The sequence below is a fragment of the Macaca mulatta genome, chromosome 18 (assembly GCF_049350105.2).
Source record: "Macaca mulatta isolate MMU2019108-1 chromosome 18, T2T-MMU8v2.0, whole genome shotgun sequence".
Lineage (NCBI taxonomy): Eukaryota > Metazoa > Chordata > Mammalia > Primates > Cercopithecidae > Macaca > Macaca mulatta.
This window is the reverse complement of record NC_133423.1, coordinates 69191549-69209905: the sequence shown is the minus strand read 5'-3', so window position 1 is coordinate 69209905 and position 18357 is coordinate 69191549. Positions and strand designations below refer to the sequence as shown.

The 18357-nt window shown below is 49.0% G+C and overlaps 1 protein-coding gene across 5 annotated transcripts in view; it reads left to right on the top strand.

Annotated features, from left to right (window-relative positions):
• The window catches only part of CABLES1 (Cdk5 and Abl enzyme substrate 1), a 125513-nt gene that overhangs the window by 44199 nt on the left and 62957 nt on the right, over positions 1–18357 (top strand). For 3 of the 5 annotated variants that reach the window (XM_015121661.3, XM_015121660.3, XM_028837915.2), the window contains exons 2-3: positions 11797–11868; positions 17407–17499. In XM_015121661.3, coding sequence (XP_014977147.3) covers positions 11797–11868; positions 17407–17499 — 165 coding nt within the window. The remainder of the gene's footprint in view (positions 1–11796; positions 11869–17406; positions 17500–18357) is intronic. The other 2 variants (XM_077975009.1, XM_077975008.1) reach the window with 1 other exon arrangement.

Here is an 18357-nt window from a genome sequence, read left to right as displayed (position 1 = left end):
ACTGCACCACACCCTTGATCTCCCATGTGAGCCCTGCGGGTTCCTGGTCCTGTACCTCTTGTGTTCAGGTGTGGGACTGAAAGGTGCTATGTGTGAGCACATGTGTACACACACACACACACACACACACACACACATTCATTGTGCTGTGATACCAGCCCCAGCCCCGCCGGTTTATGTGTGGTCAGCTTGTCCACTTGGCTGTTGTGGTCTCTGTCCGGGTCCTCCTGGAGCCACACCCGGCACTCTGTGTCTGGCTCCTGGCTCCTGCTAGGCTCTTCTGGGGCTGGACTTTGCTGGAAGGAATTCTTCCTGTGCCTCACCCAGTCCCATGTTCTGTCCTGTCCTGTTGGGCTCTGGGAAAGTGCATGTAGGAAGCCCCTCAGACCCCCTGCCATGGCCTGCCTGCTCCCTCTGTTAGAGGTACTCTCTTCTCCTCTGCCAATTAAATTCTCCCTAGCTCCCCGTGTACTCCACACCTGGTTTGGCCTCCAGGTGTGGACACGCTCCACAGTGTCCTTAAACCCTGGGACGGGGTGCTGCATTCCCAGCCGCCCTCCTTGCCCGGCTCAGGGAAGCCCTTTGCAGAGAACACCTGGATTTGACTGCTTGGATCCTGACGCCCATTCAGAACACAGGTAAGGGCCCCACACTCCTTGGACTTGTATTAGATGCATAGGGTGAAGCTGGCCCTTTTATTTCTAGTGGTTTTCCCTTTCCAACATTCCCTTCCCACCCACATCCTGTCCTGACTGGGCCGCCACTTGTCTTCCCCACCCGCTCCACGAGTATCCAGTGTGTTCTGTAGCAAGATCAGAGCTGTTTATCTCATCAGCCGCACAAAATCTTTTTGGATCCTGAATTTTTATTTTCAACCAGTACCCGGTACCTGCTTCTCCTGGTTCCGCCCTTCTGTGTATTCCGTGGTGTGCCCCTACAGCTGCAGGGCAGGGCCCTCCCTCTGGGACGAGGCCAAGTATGGATTAGAATGCAGCACTGCCACTGAGCCAGCCCTAAGGCTGTCCAGGGACACTGGGCAGGTACCTTCTTTTTTTTTTTTTTTTTTTGTATTTTTAGTAGAGAAGGGGTTTCACTGTGTTAGCCGGGATGATCTCGATCTCCTGACCTTGTGATCCGCCCACCTCAGCCTCCCAAAGTGCTGGGATTACAGGCGTGAGCCACCACGCCTGGCCTTTTTTTTTTTTTTTTTGAGATGGAGTCTCGCTCTGTTGCCCAGGCTGGAGTGCAGTGGCCAGATCTCAGCTCACTGCAAGCTCCGCCTCCCGGGTTTACGCCATTCTCCTGGCTCAGCCTCCCGAGTAGCTGGGACTACAGGCGCCCGCCACCACGCCTGGCTAGTTTTTTGTATTTTTTAGTAGAGACGGGGTTTCACCGGGTTAGCCAGGATGGTCTCGATCTCCCGACCTCGTGATCCGCCCGTCTCGGCCTCCCAAAGTGCTGGGATTACAGGCTTGAGCCACCGCGCCCGGCCTAGGCAGGTACCTTCATGGTGGCCACGTGTGCCGTGTCTGCTGCTGTGTTCTGACCTTCCCTCTAGACCCTTTGTCAAAAGAGTTTGAATTTGTTTCCGGGGAAATCACTGGCTCTTCAGGTTGGGGACTGACATGAGGGAAAGTGTTTTTGAAGATTAGCGGCAGCGGTGGGCAGAGTAGACCGGGGGATCTTTGGGGATGAATTTCTGGCCAGCTATTAAATCCTGGCAGCAGGTCCTGTCTGCTCTAAGTAGCCTCACACACCAAGGTAACCTCACACCTTGATTTTCCAGGACTTGGCAAGTCTGATGAGAGCCCTTGAAACAAAAGTAAACTCCAAACGCCTTTTGTATTCTCTGTAAACATTTAGAGAGTCACTTTCTTGACCCGCCTGTGAAAATGTAGAAACAGACTTTATTTGAACAAGCTGATTGGCAACTCTGGTGTATTGATTTTAATTTGATTTTTGCCTGATTAATCAGCTGGAGACTTTAAAACATAGCCAGATTCAAAACCAGTTTCTTGGCCGGGCGCAATGGCTCACACCAGTAATCCCAACACTTTGGGAGGCCGAGGTGGGCAAATTGCCTGAGGCCAGGAGTTCGAGACCAGCCTGGCCAACATGGTGAAACCCTGTCTCTACTAAAAATACAGAAGTTATCCAGTTATGGTGGCAGGTCCTGTAATCCCAGCTACTCAGGAGGCTGAGGCAGGAGAATCGCATGAACCCTGGAGGCGGAGGTTGCAGTGAGCCGAGCACTCCACCCTGCACTCCACCCGCCACCCTGCACCCTGCACTCCGCCACTGCACTCCACCCTTGGAGACAGAGACTCCGTCTAAAAAAAAAAAGAAAAAACAGTTTCTTAGCATTTGGTCTAATTTTTAAAAATCTAACCATCCCTCCTTTTCTTAAAGATAATCCTATGTTTCTTCCTTGACAAGAAAGATCCCCGTGACCCCCCAGGGATTTTGAATTCCTTTGGTCTGTATTCTGGGTAGGAATCTGGCTTTCAGCATGTTAGTTGAGGCTGGGGGAGGAGGTTTTCCTTCCCAGCCAGCTGTGTGCCCTGTGCTCAGAGGTATGGACGGCCTCAAGCTGACTGGCCAAGACCAGATGCTCCTCCAGTCACCCCAACCTGGTGACCTGGCCCGGCCAGTGTGCCACTTTAGTGTCAGACTCTGTGGCTCTCTTCTTGGAGTTCCTCCATGGTCTAACAAGCAGCTGTTGCCAGGTGAGCAGTAGGGACCGTGCTTACTTTCATCAGCACTTTTGCCGCTGTACAAAGGTTTCGATCTGTGGACAACAAAACTAAGCATGTGTCTAATGAATGTGACCTCAGGCTGAAGCGAAGGCCATTTTGCTTTCAGGGTCTGTGTCTCTTCTGTCAAGAGGTAGCAGCTGACTTTGTTTTCTTCATATGTGGACGCGTGTACTAGGGTGAAACAGTTTGTTCTTTAAGTGAGCGCAGTCTGATTGGACTTCTGCTAGAGGAGCATCTGGAATCTAGGCATTCAAGTTTGCCAACTCACGAACAATGTTATCATCACTTATTTGATGAATGTGAGGAGCAGGCTGATGGTGCTGAGGCAGTCAACAGCTTAAGACGCTGCTAGGGAAATGAAGGAAATAACAGCAGGGTGATGGAGGGGCATTTTCCTTTAAGAGAGCCTAGCATTTGAAAGCCAGCATTTCACAAATGACATACAGATGGTAGTACAATTCTTGGGTTTGTTTGTTTACTTATTTATTTTTAGAGACAGGGTCTCGCTCTGTCACCCAGGCTAGAGTGCAGTAATGCGATCATAGCTCATTGCAACCTCGACCACCTGGGTTCAAGCATGCCTCAGCCTCCTGAGTAGCTCAGACTACCGGTGCATGCCACTAAGCCCAGCTGATTTTAATTCTTGGGTTTATGCATAGTTTTTCACTTCAGGGCTCCTTTAAGTAGTAGGCTTCCATAGTCAATCAGTTACAAACTGCAGATTTGTACCCTACTTTTTTTTTTTTTTTTTTTTTGAGACGGAGTCTCACGCTGTTGCCCAGGCTGGAGTGCAGTGGCGCGATCTCGGCTCACTGCAAGCTCCGCCTCCTGGGTTCCCACCATTCTCCTGCCTCAGCCTCCTGAGTAGCTGGGACTACAGGCGCCCGCCACCTCGCCCGGCTAATTTTTTGTATTTTTAGTAGAGACAGGGTTTCACTGTGGTCTCGATCTCCTGACCTTGTGATCCGCCCGCCTCGGCCTCCCAAAGTGCTGGGATTACAGGCTTGAGCCACCGCGCCCGGCCGATTTGTACCCTACTTTTTAGGACAGCTTTTCTGCATGAGCTGAGCACCATTTCCAGAGCAAAAGATTATGCCTGTGATGGGGGAATGGAGGGATGCAAGAAGCAGGGGATGGAGGCTTCCGCCAGAAAGTCAGAGATGCTGTAACATTTTGTAAAGGGAATTTCTAGTCGCCTCAAAGGCCAACCCTGCTTTCTAGGCGACTGTGCTCCAAGCCTTTTCTTGCTGGGTCCTGACTGGGCTCCTTGAGGCTTGGTGACTACGTCAGTAAAGGAGGCTAGGACATGTAGGTTCCCAGAGTCTGTAAGGTTGAAGTGGGACTTCATGCTGTCCAGCCCTAATTCCTTCCCCATAACCTCCTTGTCCTGGGCCATTGTGAAGCAGAGGAGGATTTCTGGACTCGGTGGACCAGACTGGGAATGCATGTATTAAAGAGAGAGGCCCTAGGCCGGGCACGGTGTAATCCCAGCTCACGCCTGTAATCTCAGCACCTTGGGAGGCCTAGGCGGGTGGATCACCTGAGGTCAGGAGTTCAGGACCAGCCTGGCCAACATGGAGAAACCCCGTCTTTACTAAAAATACAAAAAAATTAGCTGGGTGTGGTGGTATGCACCTGTAGTCCCAGCTACTTGGGAGGCTGAGGCAGGAGAATTGCTTGAACCCGGGAGGTGGAGGTTGCGGTAAGCCAAGATCATGCCATTGCACTCCAGCCTGGGCAACAAGAGCAAAGCTCCATCTGAAAAAAAAAAAAAAAAAGAAAAGAGGCCCACTAATAATTGTGTACAGAAAAACATTGAATGGAAGGTCAGGGCTCTCTGGGAAACGTCCAGCAATACCCACCTACCTGGTGAGGGGAATTTGTTCCTGCATCCAGCCAGCCATGATTGAGTACCTGCTGTTGGCCAAGTATGGTCCCTTCCTAGGGATACACAGGCTGTGACAGCATGGCCCCTCCCAAGCAGCTTGCTTCTAGGGTGTTTCCATTCTGTTTGGGAGAGGGAGGTTGGTCAGTGAGAGAAAGACGTTAAGTTCCAAAGCAAATAATGACAAGCTTTCGGGTGTCTTGTGACTATGTTAATAAGTTGTTTCTATGCTTGGGGTTTTTTTGATCCTAGTAACTGTCTGGACAGATGTGAAGTAATCATGACCTCAGCTCCTCCATCACCTGTGTAATTGAGGTATCCAAGACAGTCCCACCTCTTCCACACCTGCGAAGAGGCAACTGGGCCATCCAGTGACCAGCGTGCAGTCAGGAAGGGGGACACACCCATGGGGAACACGAGAGCCATTAAGGAAATTGCCTTTTTTGTGAGTAGAGAGGTGGTTGGCCCAGGTGTTTACCCAGGTCGTTTTCTGCTCTCAGAGCCCATGTTTTGCTCCCAGAGAACACAGAACTGGTTCTTCACACCCATGTAACGTGTACATATCATTCACCTGTTTATACTTGAAAGCCTTTTGGTCTTTTGCTGGCCTCAGTGCTCTGGGCTAACCAGCTCTCTTTCCTCTTGCTTGTTGAACCTTAAAAGGTCCGCATTCAAGGATAAAGGAGACCACTTATTATGTGGAGGTTGGTTATGATCATTTCCATCCCCAAACGTAAGGTAAATAAGTGGAATGTCAGGAGAAGGTTCTCACTGCCTTTGGCCTGTGCAGAACACTGGAGCTATTTCAATGGGACTCAACTGTCCTCCTCACTAGAATCCCCCAGGAGTGTCTAAAACCCCATTTATCTGGCCACACCCAGACCAGGAAATCAGAATCTCAAGGTGGGCTCAGGCTTCGGTGACTTTGTTGTTCCCTGGGGATTCTGATGTGCAGACACATTGAGAGCATCGATCTACCCTACTTTCTCATTTCATACTGGAAGCAGACTGAGGCCAAGGGTCACCTTCCACGTCATGGGCTGGTCCTAACTCTCCAGCCAGAGCTTTCCCCGGGGTGCCCACTGCCTCACGTTGTCCTTCGGGCTGAGCTACTGCCCCAGGTGACTGTATGAGGGATTGGCCTTGACCAGCTTGCCCCACCAGACCCCAGGATGACCCTGCTGCACCCTCACTGGTCGGCAGGGACAGCAGCGAGGCCCTCCCCTGTCTCCCAGTGCTTTTTTCGGGGCACTTTGCTTATCAGGCTCAGCAGAGAGGAGCCCTCCTCCAACAGAGCTGAGGAGGGTACCCGGACCACACACAGCTCCACTTTGCCTCACTCTCCGGGGTCCCCAGAGTCGCTACAGACCAGGATGACGACAGAGCATTAGTGAGGAGGGCCTTCGGGATGGTCAGGCCTCTGGGCCTGTGTCCCCTCATCAGTTTGGATGGTTGGCCTCTGTTCCTGGCCTGGAAATAGGTACAATGACCCTTTTGTGCATAAAAGGCACTTCGGAAATGCGGGCCCTCGGGCCTGCCTCTCCCCTTCCTTTGTCACTCAAGCCATGGGTTCTTCTGTGTACTTTTTCCCCCCATCTTCTTCCTCAAGTGACCTTTCCTTAAGCTTTCAGTGAAGTGGACTTATTCTAACAGTACCCTTGTGACCAGCCCTGTGTCCCAGGAATATACAGTGATTTGCACCCACAAAGAAACCCTTATCCCTTCATGATGAGTGGATTAATTTGGTCCACGCAGGAATATGCAGATGTGCAATCGTGTTGTCGTGGATTATGATGACTTCCTTGCAGCATTCCAAGGATATTGTAAAACAGGCGTGGGTGCTTTCAGGAGGCTGCCTCACGCATGAGCATTAAGCATGAACTCCAAAGTGTGGCCAGTGTGGAAGGATCTAACTTGTAACTGTCAGACAAGTCGGGGAGCCCTGAGTGTACATTCGGTCTGGAGACTCGACATGCACACTTCCATCCGATGATGTCAGTGCATCATACTTTTGCTTTGAGCCCCGCCAGCCTCTTACTGCATGTCTGCTTGGTCAGTAAGGTGGCCTGTTATTTTGGTCCCAGGCTAAGTATTCTTTGTCAGTCATTAAAATATGCAAAGACCTCTCCTTGTTAACTCTATAATGATAAGAAGTTTGCATAGTAATGGACTTAATTTATGAGGGAAATTACAGAGTGAAAAGTGGCTGTTTAAGATTGGCCGCCTGCCCTGAGGCTTTTTGTTTATTGCAGGCTTTCTGGGGTTAGAAGGTGAGGGAGAAGACACGACGACATACCTTGGGAGGATCCAGCAAGCTGTGGGGGTGGGGGCAGAGATGGGCGCTGCTGAATGACACTACCGGTTCACAGGGGAACAGGTCCTCATCCTAGGCTGGAAGGGCAGGCATCCTTTGCTGTTTGGTGGTATTGTAGGATGGTTTCTTTACAGTGACTGGTGGTAGTTCCAAGTTCTCTGGTAGTTTCAAGAATATACTGGTTGGTTCCATTCACAAAGAAGGGAAGTACACCTGCTGAAGTTAAAGGAACAGGTGGGCATTTGGGCTGTGGATTTTTTCCCCTTTAAGGAGTCCTGATCAGAAGTGCCCATGCGTGCCTTTGCATACCTGGGCGCGCGCACTTGTGTGTGTAGGTCCGTCTGAGTTCAGACTGCTGTAATAAAGTACCAAAGACTGGATGGCTTATAAACAATAGAAATGTATTTTCTCGGCCGGGCATGATGGCTCATGCCTTTAATCCCATTACTTTGGAAGGCCAAGGCAGGTGGATCTCTTGAGACCAGCAGTTCGAGACCAGCCTGCCCAATGTGGCGAAACCCCATCTCTGCTAAAAATACAAAAATTAGCTGGGTTTGGTGGCGCACACCTGTAGTCCCAGCTACTCGGGGGGCTGAGGCACAAGAATTGCTTGAGCCTGGGAGGCCAAGGTTGCAGTGAGCCAAGATTGCGCCATTGTATTCCATCCTGGGGACAGAGTGACACTCTGTCTCAGAAAAAAATAAATAAAAAGTAAAGACATATATTTTCTCACAGGTCTGAAGGCTAGAAGGTCACGATCTGGGTGCTAGCATGGTTGGGGTCAGATGAGGGCTCTTCTAGTTACAGATGACCAACTTCTAGTGTCCTCACATGGCAGAAAAGTAGCTAGAGAGGTCTCCGGGGTCCCCTTTACAAGGGCACTAATCCCATTCATGAGGGCTCCACCCTTATGACAGATCACTTCCCACAGGCCCCACTGCCTCATACCATCGCAGTGGGGGTTATGATTTCAACACGTGAATTTTGAGGGGACACAGACGTTTAAGCTGTAATAATGTGTGTGTGTGAATTCACACCTGTTCAGTACCTGAGGGGAATTACCAAATGTGCTGGCTTTTAGAAAAACCCTTATAACTGTAAAGAAAGGTGTATTCTCATCTGGTTCTTTTCCAAATGAGCCCTTCTCGTTTCTGGTGCAGGAAGAGGTGGCTACGGCTTTGTGAAAGGGGAGTTACTGGGTCGTGTGCTTTTGTGGATGGGCCTGATTTTCTAGGGTGAAACACTCTGGTCTGGATGTTGGAGGAGTCTGCGCTTCCCGTCAGGGCCTTCTGTGCGCACTGTGGGACTCCGCCGGAGTGTTCTCCACACCACAGCCCTGAAGGACGCAGGGGCTTCAGGGATTGTTAATGGGGCTTCTTGGTGGCCGTCCCATTGATCCTCACGTGACTCTGAGCCCCTGAGGACAGGAGGCAAGCCTGGTTCAGCTGTGTGTTCCCGAGAGGGCTCACGGTCACATTGTTGAGTGAGTGGGGGTGGATGCGTGGAGAGGGGAACCTGCCTGGCTGGGCTCTGGGCTCTGCCAGAGCCTGGGCGGCATCTATGCTGCCCAAAGAGTCCACCCAGGGCCTCCCCGGGGCTCCTTAGGGTACCTGAAGGAGGGCAGCCTTCAGCCCTTCCCCTGCACGATCATCTCAGTTGCGTGGGTGCAGATTGAATAAAACATCAATTGCCTATTTACTGGTTACCTGAAAATGCTCTTCTACAAAGGAAGGCTCAAAGTGTGACAGAATGTGTTGAGATTCTCAGGATCCGAAGCCTATACATTGATTTCTGCCTGTGTAAGTTATCGCTAATGACAATTTAGATGTGCATACTTAATTTAGTAAATACTTCAGTGAGTGTTTTACTTTGGATTTAAAGGCTCAGGACATCATGCAGAGATAAACAGAGTAAATCTTTTAATCGCTGCCTCCTGTCTGTAGGGAGACCTGAGAGCAGTGCAAGGAGACCTGGGGGACACTAATTTTATAGGTGGCCAACACATCAGTGAGTGTGACTTGTGCTTCTCGGTGCACCCCATTGAGTACATGCGCAGAGTTAGTTGTGCTTTGAAGTGGGTGTAGGTGTGGAAGGAACACGTACGCATCTCGGGTGGGCTCAGGCACAAGGCATTTTGGGGTGACCCTGCCACTGGCTGGGCCTTGAGTGGGGGCCAAAGCTAGGACACTCAGCCTGCTCCTGGTCAGCTGAGCTGGGGTGCAGGTCAGGGTGCAGCCTCAGTGAAGGAAACTGGAGTGTCAATCAAAAGCCCAGTAGCTCCCGTTCATCAAGAACTGCCGTGGGCCTAGGACTTTACATGTGTCCCTTTCTTAGTTAATTGCTGTTTCCCATTTCATAGATGAACAAACTGAGGCTCAAGGATTAAGGAACTTTCTTTTCTTTTCTTTTCTTTTTCTGAGACGGAGTTTCACTCTTGTTATCCAGGCTGGAGTGCAGTGGCTCGATCTCGGCTCACTGCAATCTCTGCCTCCCAGGTTCAAGCGATTCTCCTGCCTCAGCCTCTCAAGTAGCTGGGATTATAAGCATGCACCGCCACACCTGGCTAATTTTGTATTTTCAGTAGAGATGGGTCACCACGTAGGCCAGGCTGGTCTCAAACTCCTGACCTCAGGTGATCCACCCGCCTCGGCCTCCCAGAGTGCTGGGATTACAGGCATGAGCCACCATGCCCGGCCGGATTAAGGAGCTTTCTTAGACCCCGAAGCCTTTGGACCCCAGGATTGCAATTCGAGTGTCTGACTCTAGCCCCTAGGTGTTCTATGCAGAATTACACCCCACTTTGGATGGGTAACATGGGGTTTCTGGTGCTGAGATCTGCAATGGGCAGGTGTGCGTCTGCCCCAGTCCAGCCTGGGACTCAGCACCTGGAGAGAGGCTAGGCCCGCTGCTCACCTGCCTGCTTTCTTAGGATCAACTGGGATTTCAGAGGGCTGTGCCTCAACCCATAGCACAGACACTTCAGAGCTCCAGCTGCAGGTGCCGTCACAGGGGCCTAGGTGAGCTCTGTCCCCTGAGTTACAGTGCTCCGCGGGGAAGTCCTGTCACTCATGAATTGGCTACCTGTAAAATCAGTTCCCCACCTCCTCAGCTTGCCTCTGCACTGCTCTCAGGTAAGACCAGTGCCTCCTCCACAGCTCTGGCTGACTCTTGGAAATCTGGCAATATTACGGAAATGGAAATTCAGTGTTAGTTAATTGCAGAATGAAACCACAGTTTCTGTAGAAAGTCCGGTATGTCATGAACACAGAGGGCGATGGGTGTGCTTGGTTCACACACATTGATGAGTGCGAAGCTGAGAGTGTTCTATGTTCTACTGTTTTACAGTTGGAGAAGAGACAAGGAGGCTGTATGATGAGTTTTGTTTCTTTGATTGTTTGTTTGAGACGAAGTCTTGCTCTGTCGCCAGGCTGGAGTCCAGTGGTGCGATCTCGGCTCACTGCAACCTCCGCCTCCCGGGTTCCCGCCATTCTCCTGCCTCAGCCTCCCAAGTAGCTGGGACTACAGGTGCCCGCCACCACGCCCGGCTAATTTTTGTATTTTTAGTAAAGACGGGTTTCACCATGTTGGCCAGGATGGTCCTGAATTCCTGACCTCAGGTGATCAGCCTGCCTCGGCCTCCCAACGTGCTGGGATTACAGGCTTGAGCCACCGTGCCCGGCCACAAGTATTTTTCTTTTTTTTAAAGGATTTGAGTATCAAAAAATTAAGGAAGGTGGAAAATTGATGAAGCTGTTGAATAGTTTGCTACAAAAATGACCTTTCGGATTGTCTTATAAAAGCCAGACAAGCCAAAGGTATCAGAGTAGTTGGTCAGAAAAAGTACACACAAAATTAAAAGCAACAAAACAACAAAACCCCACGAAGTCGTTTCATTCTTTGTTCATTAGGGCAAATTAGAACATGGTTATGACTGCATGTTCCTAGGCTGTGTTTTCCCAAATGTAATAAAAAATAGACTTATCTTCATATTTTTAGTTCCGTTTTAAGGAACAACCCAGTCAAACATCTTCTGTCCATCCTGCTCCACCAAATCGTTTACTATCAAATGACAGTCTTCATTCAGGTGGATTTATTTAAAGTCACCCCACCCTACCCTGCTCCCCGTACCTGATCTTCTTAGTTAACTAGGACTTGTTCTTATTTCAGCCTGGCGACAGAAACTGGTAGACTGGGGAGGTTTTAGCAGGCGGGTTGCAATTCCTTAGCAGCCCAGAAGAGTTAATGTTTTGCATAATCATGCCACATATTTATTCTTTCTACCCAGTCTGTGAGATACTCCTCCCAAAGGAATAATTTCTTTCTTGTTTCTAGTTGCTTTTGAAATCATGGCCATCCAGGGAGCATAACCTTTTTATTGCATCCTAATGATTTTGAAGTTGTTTTTAATAGGGTTTTAGATTTAATATTTATCAGTTACCGGATTCAAATCCCTGATAGTGGAATACTTCACCGTATTAGCTAATGCCTTAGAAAAGCTGCACACACCATCAAGTTATTCTATATATTATAAGAGGCACCTTGTCTTTGTGTGTGTGTGTGTGTGTGTGTGTCCTTGGGGAAAATGGCAGCATCAAAAGGATCAGTCACTTCCTTAATCATCACAAAGCGGCCCTCTAACCGGGAGAGTGCTCAGGGTTCAGCCAGCAAGGTGGGCCTGGCACGCAGGGCGGGAGCATGGCAGCCTCTTCGAGGCAGCTTTTGTCTGATGTTTTCTTAATGGACTTCATGTTTTTGTTTTAGGGCAGTTTTAGATTTACAGAAATGTCTGATGAGTTCTGCAATGTAGTTTTAACTCCCAGATTTGCTCCTTCTTTCTGCAGACGGCGCCTCATCTCCCAGAGATCCTCCTTGGAGACCCTGGAAGATATTGAGGAGAACGCCCCTCTCCGGAGGTAATTTTCTGTTTCATTTGTGTGTGTGTAAACAGCACACCATGACAGCCAGAGATCGATTTTGGTTTTTTAAGTTCTTGATCTATAGAATTAAATTTTAAAATAACCATCTGAATCCCACGGACTATGGGACATCTCCTAGTGTCCAGCCCACCTCTGAGGACCATTAGAACTAGACAACGTTAAATCCAAGTACGTGTCGGAATAGCCCAGTTTGCGTGGAATTTGGGTGCTTCTCTTTCCGTGCCTTCTCTTCATTTTGTAAACTGCTGCTTAATGGAGCAAGAGCCCCGCATTTGTCCCGGCCCGTCCCCAGGTGCAGTCACACAGTGGTACAGTCCCGGACTTCATTCTCAGCAGGAGGGACACTGAGAACTCCTCAGGAGGTGACCACGATGTCGCTCCCTGGCTAGTTGCTAGGAAGCCCGATTTAGGATAGTTGTGAGTGCTCTCTGGGGTCTGAAAGCGTTCTGTTTCTCCCTCGGGATTAGAAAAGTGCTCGCAAGGCATCTTTTTGGGTGACAGCCATTGCTGAGCTGTGCTGTGCTGTGCCGGTGACTGGCAGGTTCCTCTCCTCTAACCCAGCCAGGCCCTCATGGAGGAGAGTGCACTCAGGTCCTGCACCCCCTTCCATCCTCACTGCAGCCCTGAGCTGGGTGGGGCAGCATGTGGGAGTGAGCCAGGAAGATGGGGCGCAGGGGCTTCCCGGGGACCACAAGGCAGACGGCAGCAGGGAGGGCATCGGGAGGACGTGAGCTCCTGTGGACTTGCATCAGCTCCTCTTTGAACCCGCATCTGCACCCTGCATGCCTTGGCCAGGCCAGGACTTGGGAGCGCCTGGCTCCTCCTTCTGAGCCTGGCAGGGTGCTGCTGTTGGGGACAGCCTCCCCCTGGATCTGGCTCCTTCCCCACCTGAAGCTTCACTCCCAGGGTAGAGCTCATGTCCACGGGCTCTGCCTGCATGAAGAGCAGAGGGCAGAATGAGCACAGACAGCTTGGGGTCACAGCGGAAGTGTCCAGCGACTGTGAATTTTGTCACTGACATCATCCCAAAGAGATAGGGCTGAACAGTCCGATCTTCACTTTTGGAGTCTTTTTCAAAGCGTGGGTAACCTCCAGGAGCCTCTCACGATGTGTGGTATGTGGCTGTGTGGCAGACGTGGCCTGGGCACAAGTGTTAACTCTGTGAGGAGCAGTGAAGTGGGAGAAAGCCATTTCCCTGCAGGAGTCATACAGAAAGCTACACTGACAGTCAAATGAGGGAGCTGGCGTCGGTCCACATACTCAGCGAGCACGGAGGAGAGGTGTTCGCAGGCACACTGAGTGGCTTTGGTGTTAGAGTGAGTGACCTCACAGTCTGACCGAGGTTCTCCCTCCCTCCTGCCACAAACGGGAAAATCCATGAATAACGTTGAGAAGCCCCTGGAGTTTCGAGAGGTTGCTAGAAGCCATGGTCCTTGGAACAGCATGGTCGCTGTGAGCCGAAGGAAGCCAGGCGACTCAGGGTACAGGCTCAAAGGGCTCTTCCCTCTTCAGGAATTCCCGGGCAGGGCTCTCCAGCCTCGGGATGCAGTGTCCTTGAGTCTCGAGGTGTCGCGGAGCGGCTGGAGGAGGACCTGGGTTCTGTGTTCCTGGTTGGTGCCCTGTCACCCCCCTTCACGAAATCCCCCCAGACTGGCCCTCAGCCTTGTGGTAGCACAAATGAGTGCAGTAAAAATGCTTGTCGGCCTCAACTGTGACTTCCACCAGCTCTCACAGAATACTGCACTGAACCTCAAATCTTGTTATTATAAAATTTTAAGAATGTCAGAAATCAAGAGAGTTTTAGAAATCAAGTGTTTATTCCACTAAGGGACATTTTTTTTTTAGTTTTTTAGGTTCTCAGCCGGGTGCGGTGGCTCCCACCTATAGTCCTAGCACTTGGGGAGGTGGAGGCAAGAAGATCGCTTAGTTCAGGAGTTCAAGACCAGCCTGGGCAATGTAGTGAGACCCCCATGTCTATAATCAATCAGTCAACACATAAATACATAAATAAATAAAGTTCTCATATTGGCTGGGCATGGTGGCTCACACCTGTAACCCCAGCACTTTGAGAGGTTGAGGCAGAGGGGTTGCTTGAGGTTAGGAGTTTGAGATCATCCTGGGCAATGTAGTGAGACCCTATCTCTACCAAAAAAAAAAGAAAAAATAACCAGGCACATGGATATGCACCTGTAGCTCCAGCTACTCAGGAGGCTGAGGCAAGAGGATCGCTTGAGCCCAAGAGTTCGAGACTTAAGTGAGCTATGCTCGACATTGCACTCTAGCCTGGAGTTTCTTAAAAAAGAAAACTTAAAAAAAAAAAAGAGAACTTAAAAATCATAACTGTTCTCATTTTTACTTAGAAATTCACTTATTCCTAGCAGTTATATTAGCATGGTATAGAAGAAAAGACATTAGTTGGGGAGCCTGGAAACCTGAGTTCTTAGCCTGACTCTAACTGGGTATGTAGCATTGGAAATTGACTTAGTGTCTCTGGGGCCTCAGTTTCCCATCTATAAAATGGGAAGACCAATTGGCTGATCGCTGAAGCCTTCCCCAGTCTGTGAAATGGTGACACCAATAATGATGCTGAAGTATTTTGGGAACTGTGGGGGTGGAAGGCTGTTAGCCCAACGTGCTTTTAAGCTTAGCAGAAGAACAAATGGCTCCAAGGCATCTATTAGACCTTTTGCATAATTAAGTATATCCTGTAATCAGTGCTAACAAGAAAGAGCTAATCTTTCTTTAAATTAGTTTTTAATTTAATTCTATGCTAATTTAATTTTGCATCACTTAAAATGTATGTTTTTAAATGGATGTTTACACATTGTTGCAGGCAGCTTTGAAATTAATTCGTTCTTTGCTTAACCTGCCGCAACCTGAGCGCCCAGTATTCCAGTTCCCTGGCAGTTGTTGCCAACGCCACAATTCTCTTAAAGCATTTCTTAGATTCCCTGGTGATTTGGTTGAATGCTTAAAAGAAAAAGAAAAGCAAGACAACAAACAGCTTGCTTAATGAAGGGCTAGATTAGTATGGTGTGTGTGCAGTTAGAATTGGGTGCTGATAGGGAAATAAAAGATCTTTGTTAAGTTACCCTGTTAAAAGTCCTACTTTTCTGTAGCACATCATGGTTTGTTAGTGGATTTCCTGTATCTACCTGGAACTCCAAGAACTGAGCATGCATCATGAGAGGACTTGGACTGAGGAGTTTTGCATCTGCCTGGTGGTTACCTGGTGTCCAAAAATAAGGAGTTAAGCCATTTCTGCTAGTTGTCAGGAAAAACCTCTATTTGTTTCGCCATCAGCACCTGCCCTGGTTTTCCAAACCGTCTGGGTGGATGGATGCTGGTGGCCGCAGCTGTTAAAGTGATCACGGCCTCACCTCCTTGCTTTGCTGGTGCAGACAGCCACCTGTGGCCCTTTTGTGGCTTTCCACTTCCAGAAGAAGGCTGAGGAATCTGGGGCCCTTCTTTCTGCAGGGAGCAGCTCAGGCCGTCCTTCCTCTGTGCTGGCGTCAATCCCAGCTTCCTGCAGCTGGGAGGTGGGAGGAAGGAGCAGAGTTTGCTGAGGTGGCAGGATCTGTGAGCTGCCTGAACCCGCGCACTGTCTAGCTCTTGGCCTGCTGCCCTCAGATTGGCTGGCCCAGGAAGCTCTACTCCTGGGAAAGGAAGCCACGGAAGGGGTATAAGGATGCTTCTGAACACTTGGCCCTATCCAGAAACCACTTTATGCTTTCAGGGATTCTCCTCTTTCCAGTGACTTGATGTTTCAAGAACCTTCTTTGTGTGTGTGTGACAGGTGGGAACTTTGAGTGGCCTGCAAATTCGAGCAGTCATTCTGGAGGAAGAAATGAGGCCATTTGGGGTTCTGGATCTGTTCCCAGAGAGCAAAAGGCAGAGCGAGGCCCTATCTCCTTGAACCTTGAGCCCATTAAATCTGGGTTTAGTGGACCAGGCCCATTAAATCTGGGTTAAGTGGACCAGGCTCACACCTATGATCCCAGTACTTTGGGAGGCTGAGGTGGGAGGATTTTGAGGCTGCAGTGAGCGCACCACTGCAAGGTGCGACAGAGCAAGGCCTTGTCTTTATTTTAAAAAAAAAAAAAAAAAAATGAAAATCCAAGTTTGAGGCCTGAATTTGGGGGGAAGTGTCAATCCCATCTCCACTCTAACCCCTCCTGAAAGCCACAGGAAGCATCTACTGAATGTCCTCAAACGGGGCTCTGCAAGCCTTTAAAAGAATCTTGCTTTTTTTTTTTTTCCAGACAGAGTCCTACTCTGTCACCCAGGCTGGAGTGCAGTGGCATGATCTTGGCTCACTGCAACCTTGGCCTCCCGGGTTCAAGCGATTCTCCTGACAACAGCCTCCCGAGTAGCTGGGATTACAGGCACACACCACCACACCAGGCTGATTTTTGTATTTTTAGTAGAGACGGGGTTTCACCATGTTGGCCAGGCTGGTCTGGAACTCCAGACCTCAGTTGATCTGCCCTCCTTGGCCTCCCAAAGTGCTGCGATTATAGGCGTGAGCCACCACAGCCAGCCCAGAATCTTTCTTTAGAGTCAAGAATCAGGTCACAGGCACCATGTCCCATGGCAGAAGCTGGCTCCTGTGGCCCAGGTCAGAAAGGTTTTTCGGTAGCAAAACCCAAAATCAAAAAGTCACGGCCCCTTTTATCTAGAATAAACTTGAGACTCTTGTTTGTTGAGCATTTTGCTTTTCTGTTGTTGTGATTGTGGTTTTGTAACTTAAAATTTGCCAGGTGAAAACACTACACAGAAGTAAGGTCTCCTTGGCCTATGATTTGTTTTGCCAGGCCTATAGTACAGGCAAATGTTGTATACTCCAGCAAAACAAAACTTTAAAAAAACTTGAATCCAAGCCATTTTAGTTCAACACATGTTTATTTAAAATTTATCTTAAAAACAAAACAAAACAAAAACAGCAACTAGCTGGGTCTCTGATTTCTCATTCAGTGTAAAGCTGTGACCTCCCAGGCATAGCGGGTCAACCTGAAACTTAAGGCAGCTGTCCAGGTAATTCAGGCCAAAATCTTGTTACAGAAGAAAAATGATTCAGGCTTGTTTTTGAACTGAATTTTCCGGTGTTTCCCTACCCCCTTTAAATGTACAGTTTTTGATTCCCTTTCCCTTTGTTGATACGGGAGGATTCTTTTTAAGATGACAATCAAGAATAATGTCTTTGGAATCTGCATCGGTTTTTTGTTTTTTGTTTTTTGTTTTTTTTTTTAATGCAGGGGACAATATTCTTGATTAGTTGACTTTTTAGAGACCCATATAAAATAATGTCAGTATTATCAAGAAGTTGTCTATCACAGGGCCTGTTTTAAGCTTCCTTGCTTCCAGCCGTGTTGTCTTCATTATCCCCGCAGACTCCGGCCTCCTTTGGGGTGACTCAAACCATTTGTCTGGTCCTTCCTTCCTGTCTTTATGTGGAGATGTCTCAGCTGTCCAGCAGGCAACTGACTGTGTTTTCGAATTCACTTTATTTTTCAGATGTCGAACTCTCTCAGGTTCACCCAGACCAAAGAATTTTAAGAAGATTCATTTTATCAAGAACATGCGGCAACACGATACCAGGAATGGCAGGTACTACATTCACACAAAAACGGCTGCCAGCACCAGTGGATGGGGACAGGGATGGGACGAGGGGACAGTTTTAGTGTCCAAAACTCAGCAAACCCAAGCCCACACTTGTAAGATGAATAGGATCTCATGGAACCTTCCCCGACAATTTCCACCCCACTCGTGCCAGAATCACCAAAAGGAATCTGTAGAGAATTACGAAGACTCCTAAGGCAGAGTGAGATGTTTAGACCAGAAACAAACTGAGTTTTTGAGAGCACACAAAGGATTTTTATAGAAACCTTTGAACAGAAAAACAGTTGAGTTTTGGGGAGTTTTTATTTGTTTTTTTTCCTGCTTTGTTGGTTTTGTTTTCGTTTTTCACCACCACTGTGTGCTCTGGTCAATAAATGCCCTCCCAGATCTGCACCTGAACTTAATTTGGGTCCTGGCTTTGACTCCCTTTAGGAGAGTAGAATCAGGACTTTGCTGGCAGATTCTTCCTCAGTGCTGATCCCGATTCCTGGGTCAGCCAACATCTGGAGTATGTGTTTCTCCGGCTCTTCAGTTGCTTGTTTGGGAAACACCATTACATAAAACTGGTTGAAATTTATATGACTGTGATATTAAAACCTTCCAGACAACAGATAGAATCATTGTTGCCAGCATGCTCATGATTGAATGGCTAAGTCCTTTCATCTCAGCTCCAATGGTGCATGGGACAGAGTCCAAGACCTCTGGGGTCCCCGATACTCTGTAACCCTTGGGGGCGGTTGCTCCCCACTGACTTGAATGGGTGAGTTAGAGACGCCATCCAGAGCTGAGGTCCTGCTGCAGAAGACTCTTGTTTGATCTCCTAATTTATAGAAGACCATATGGGCC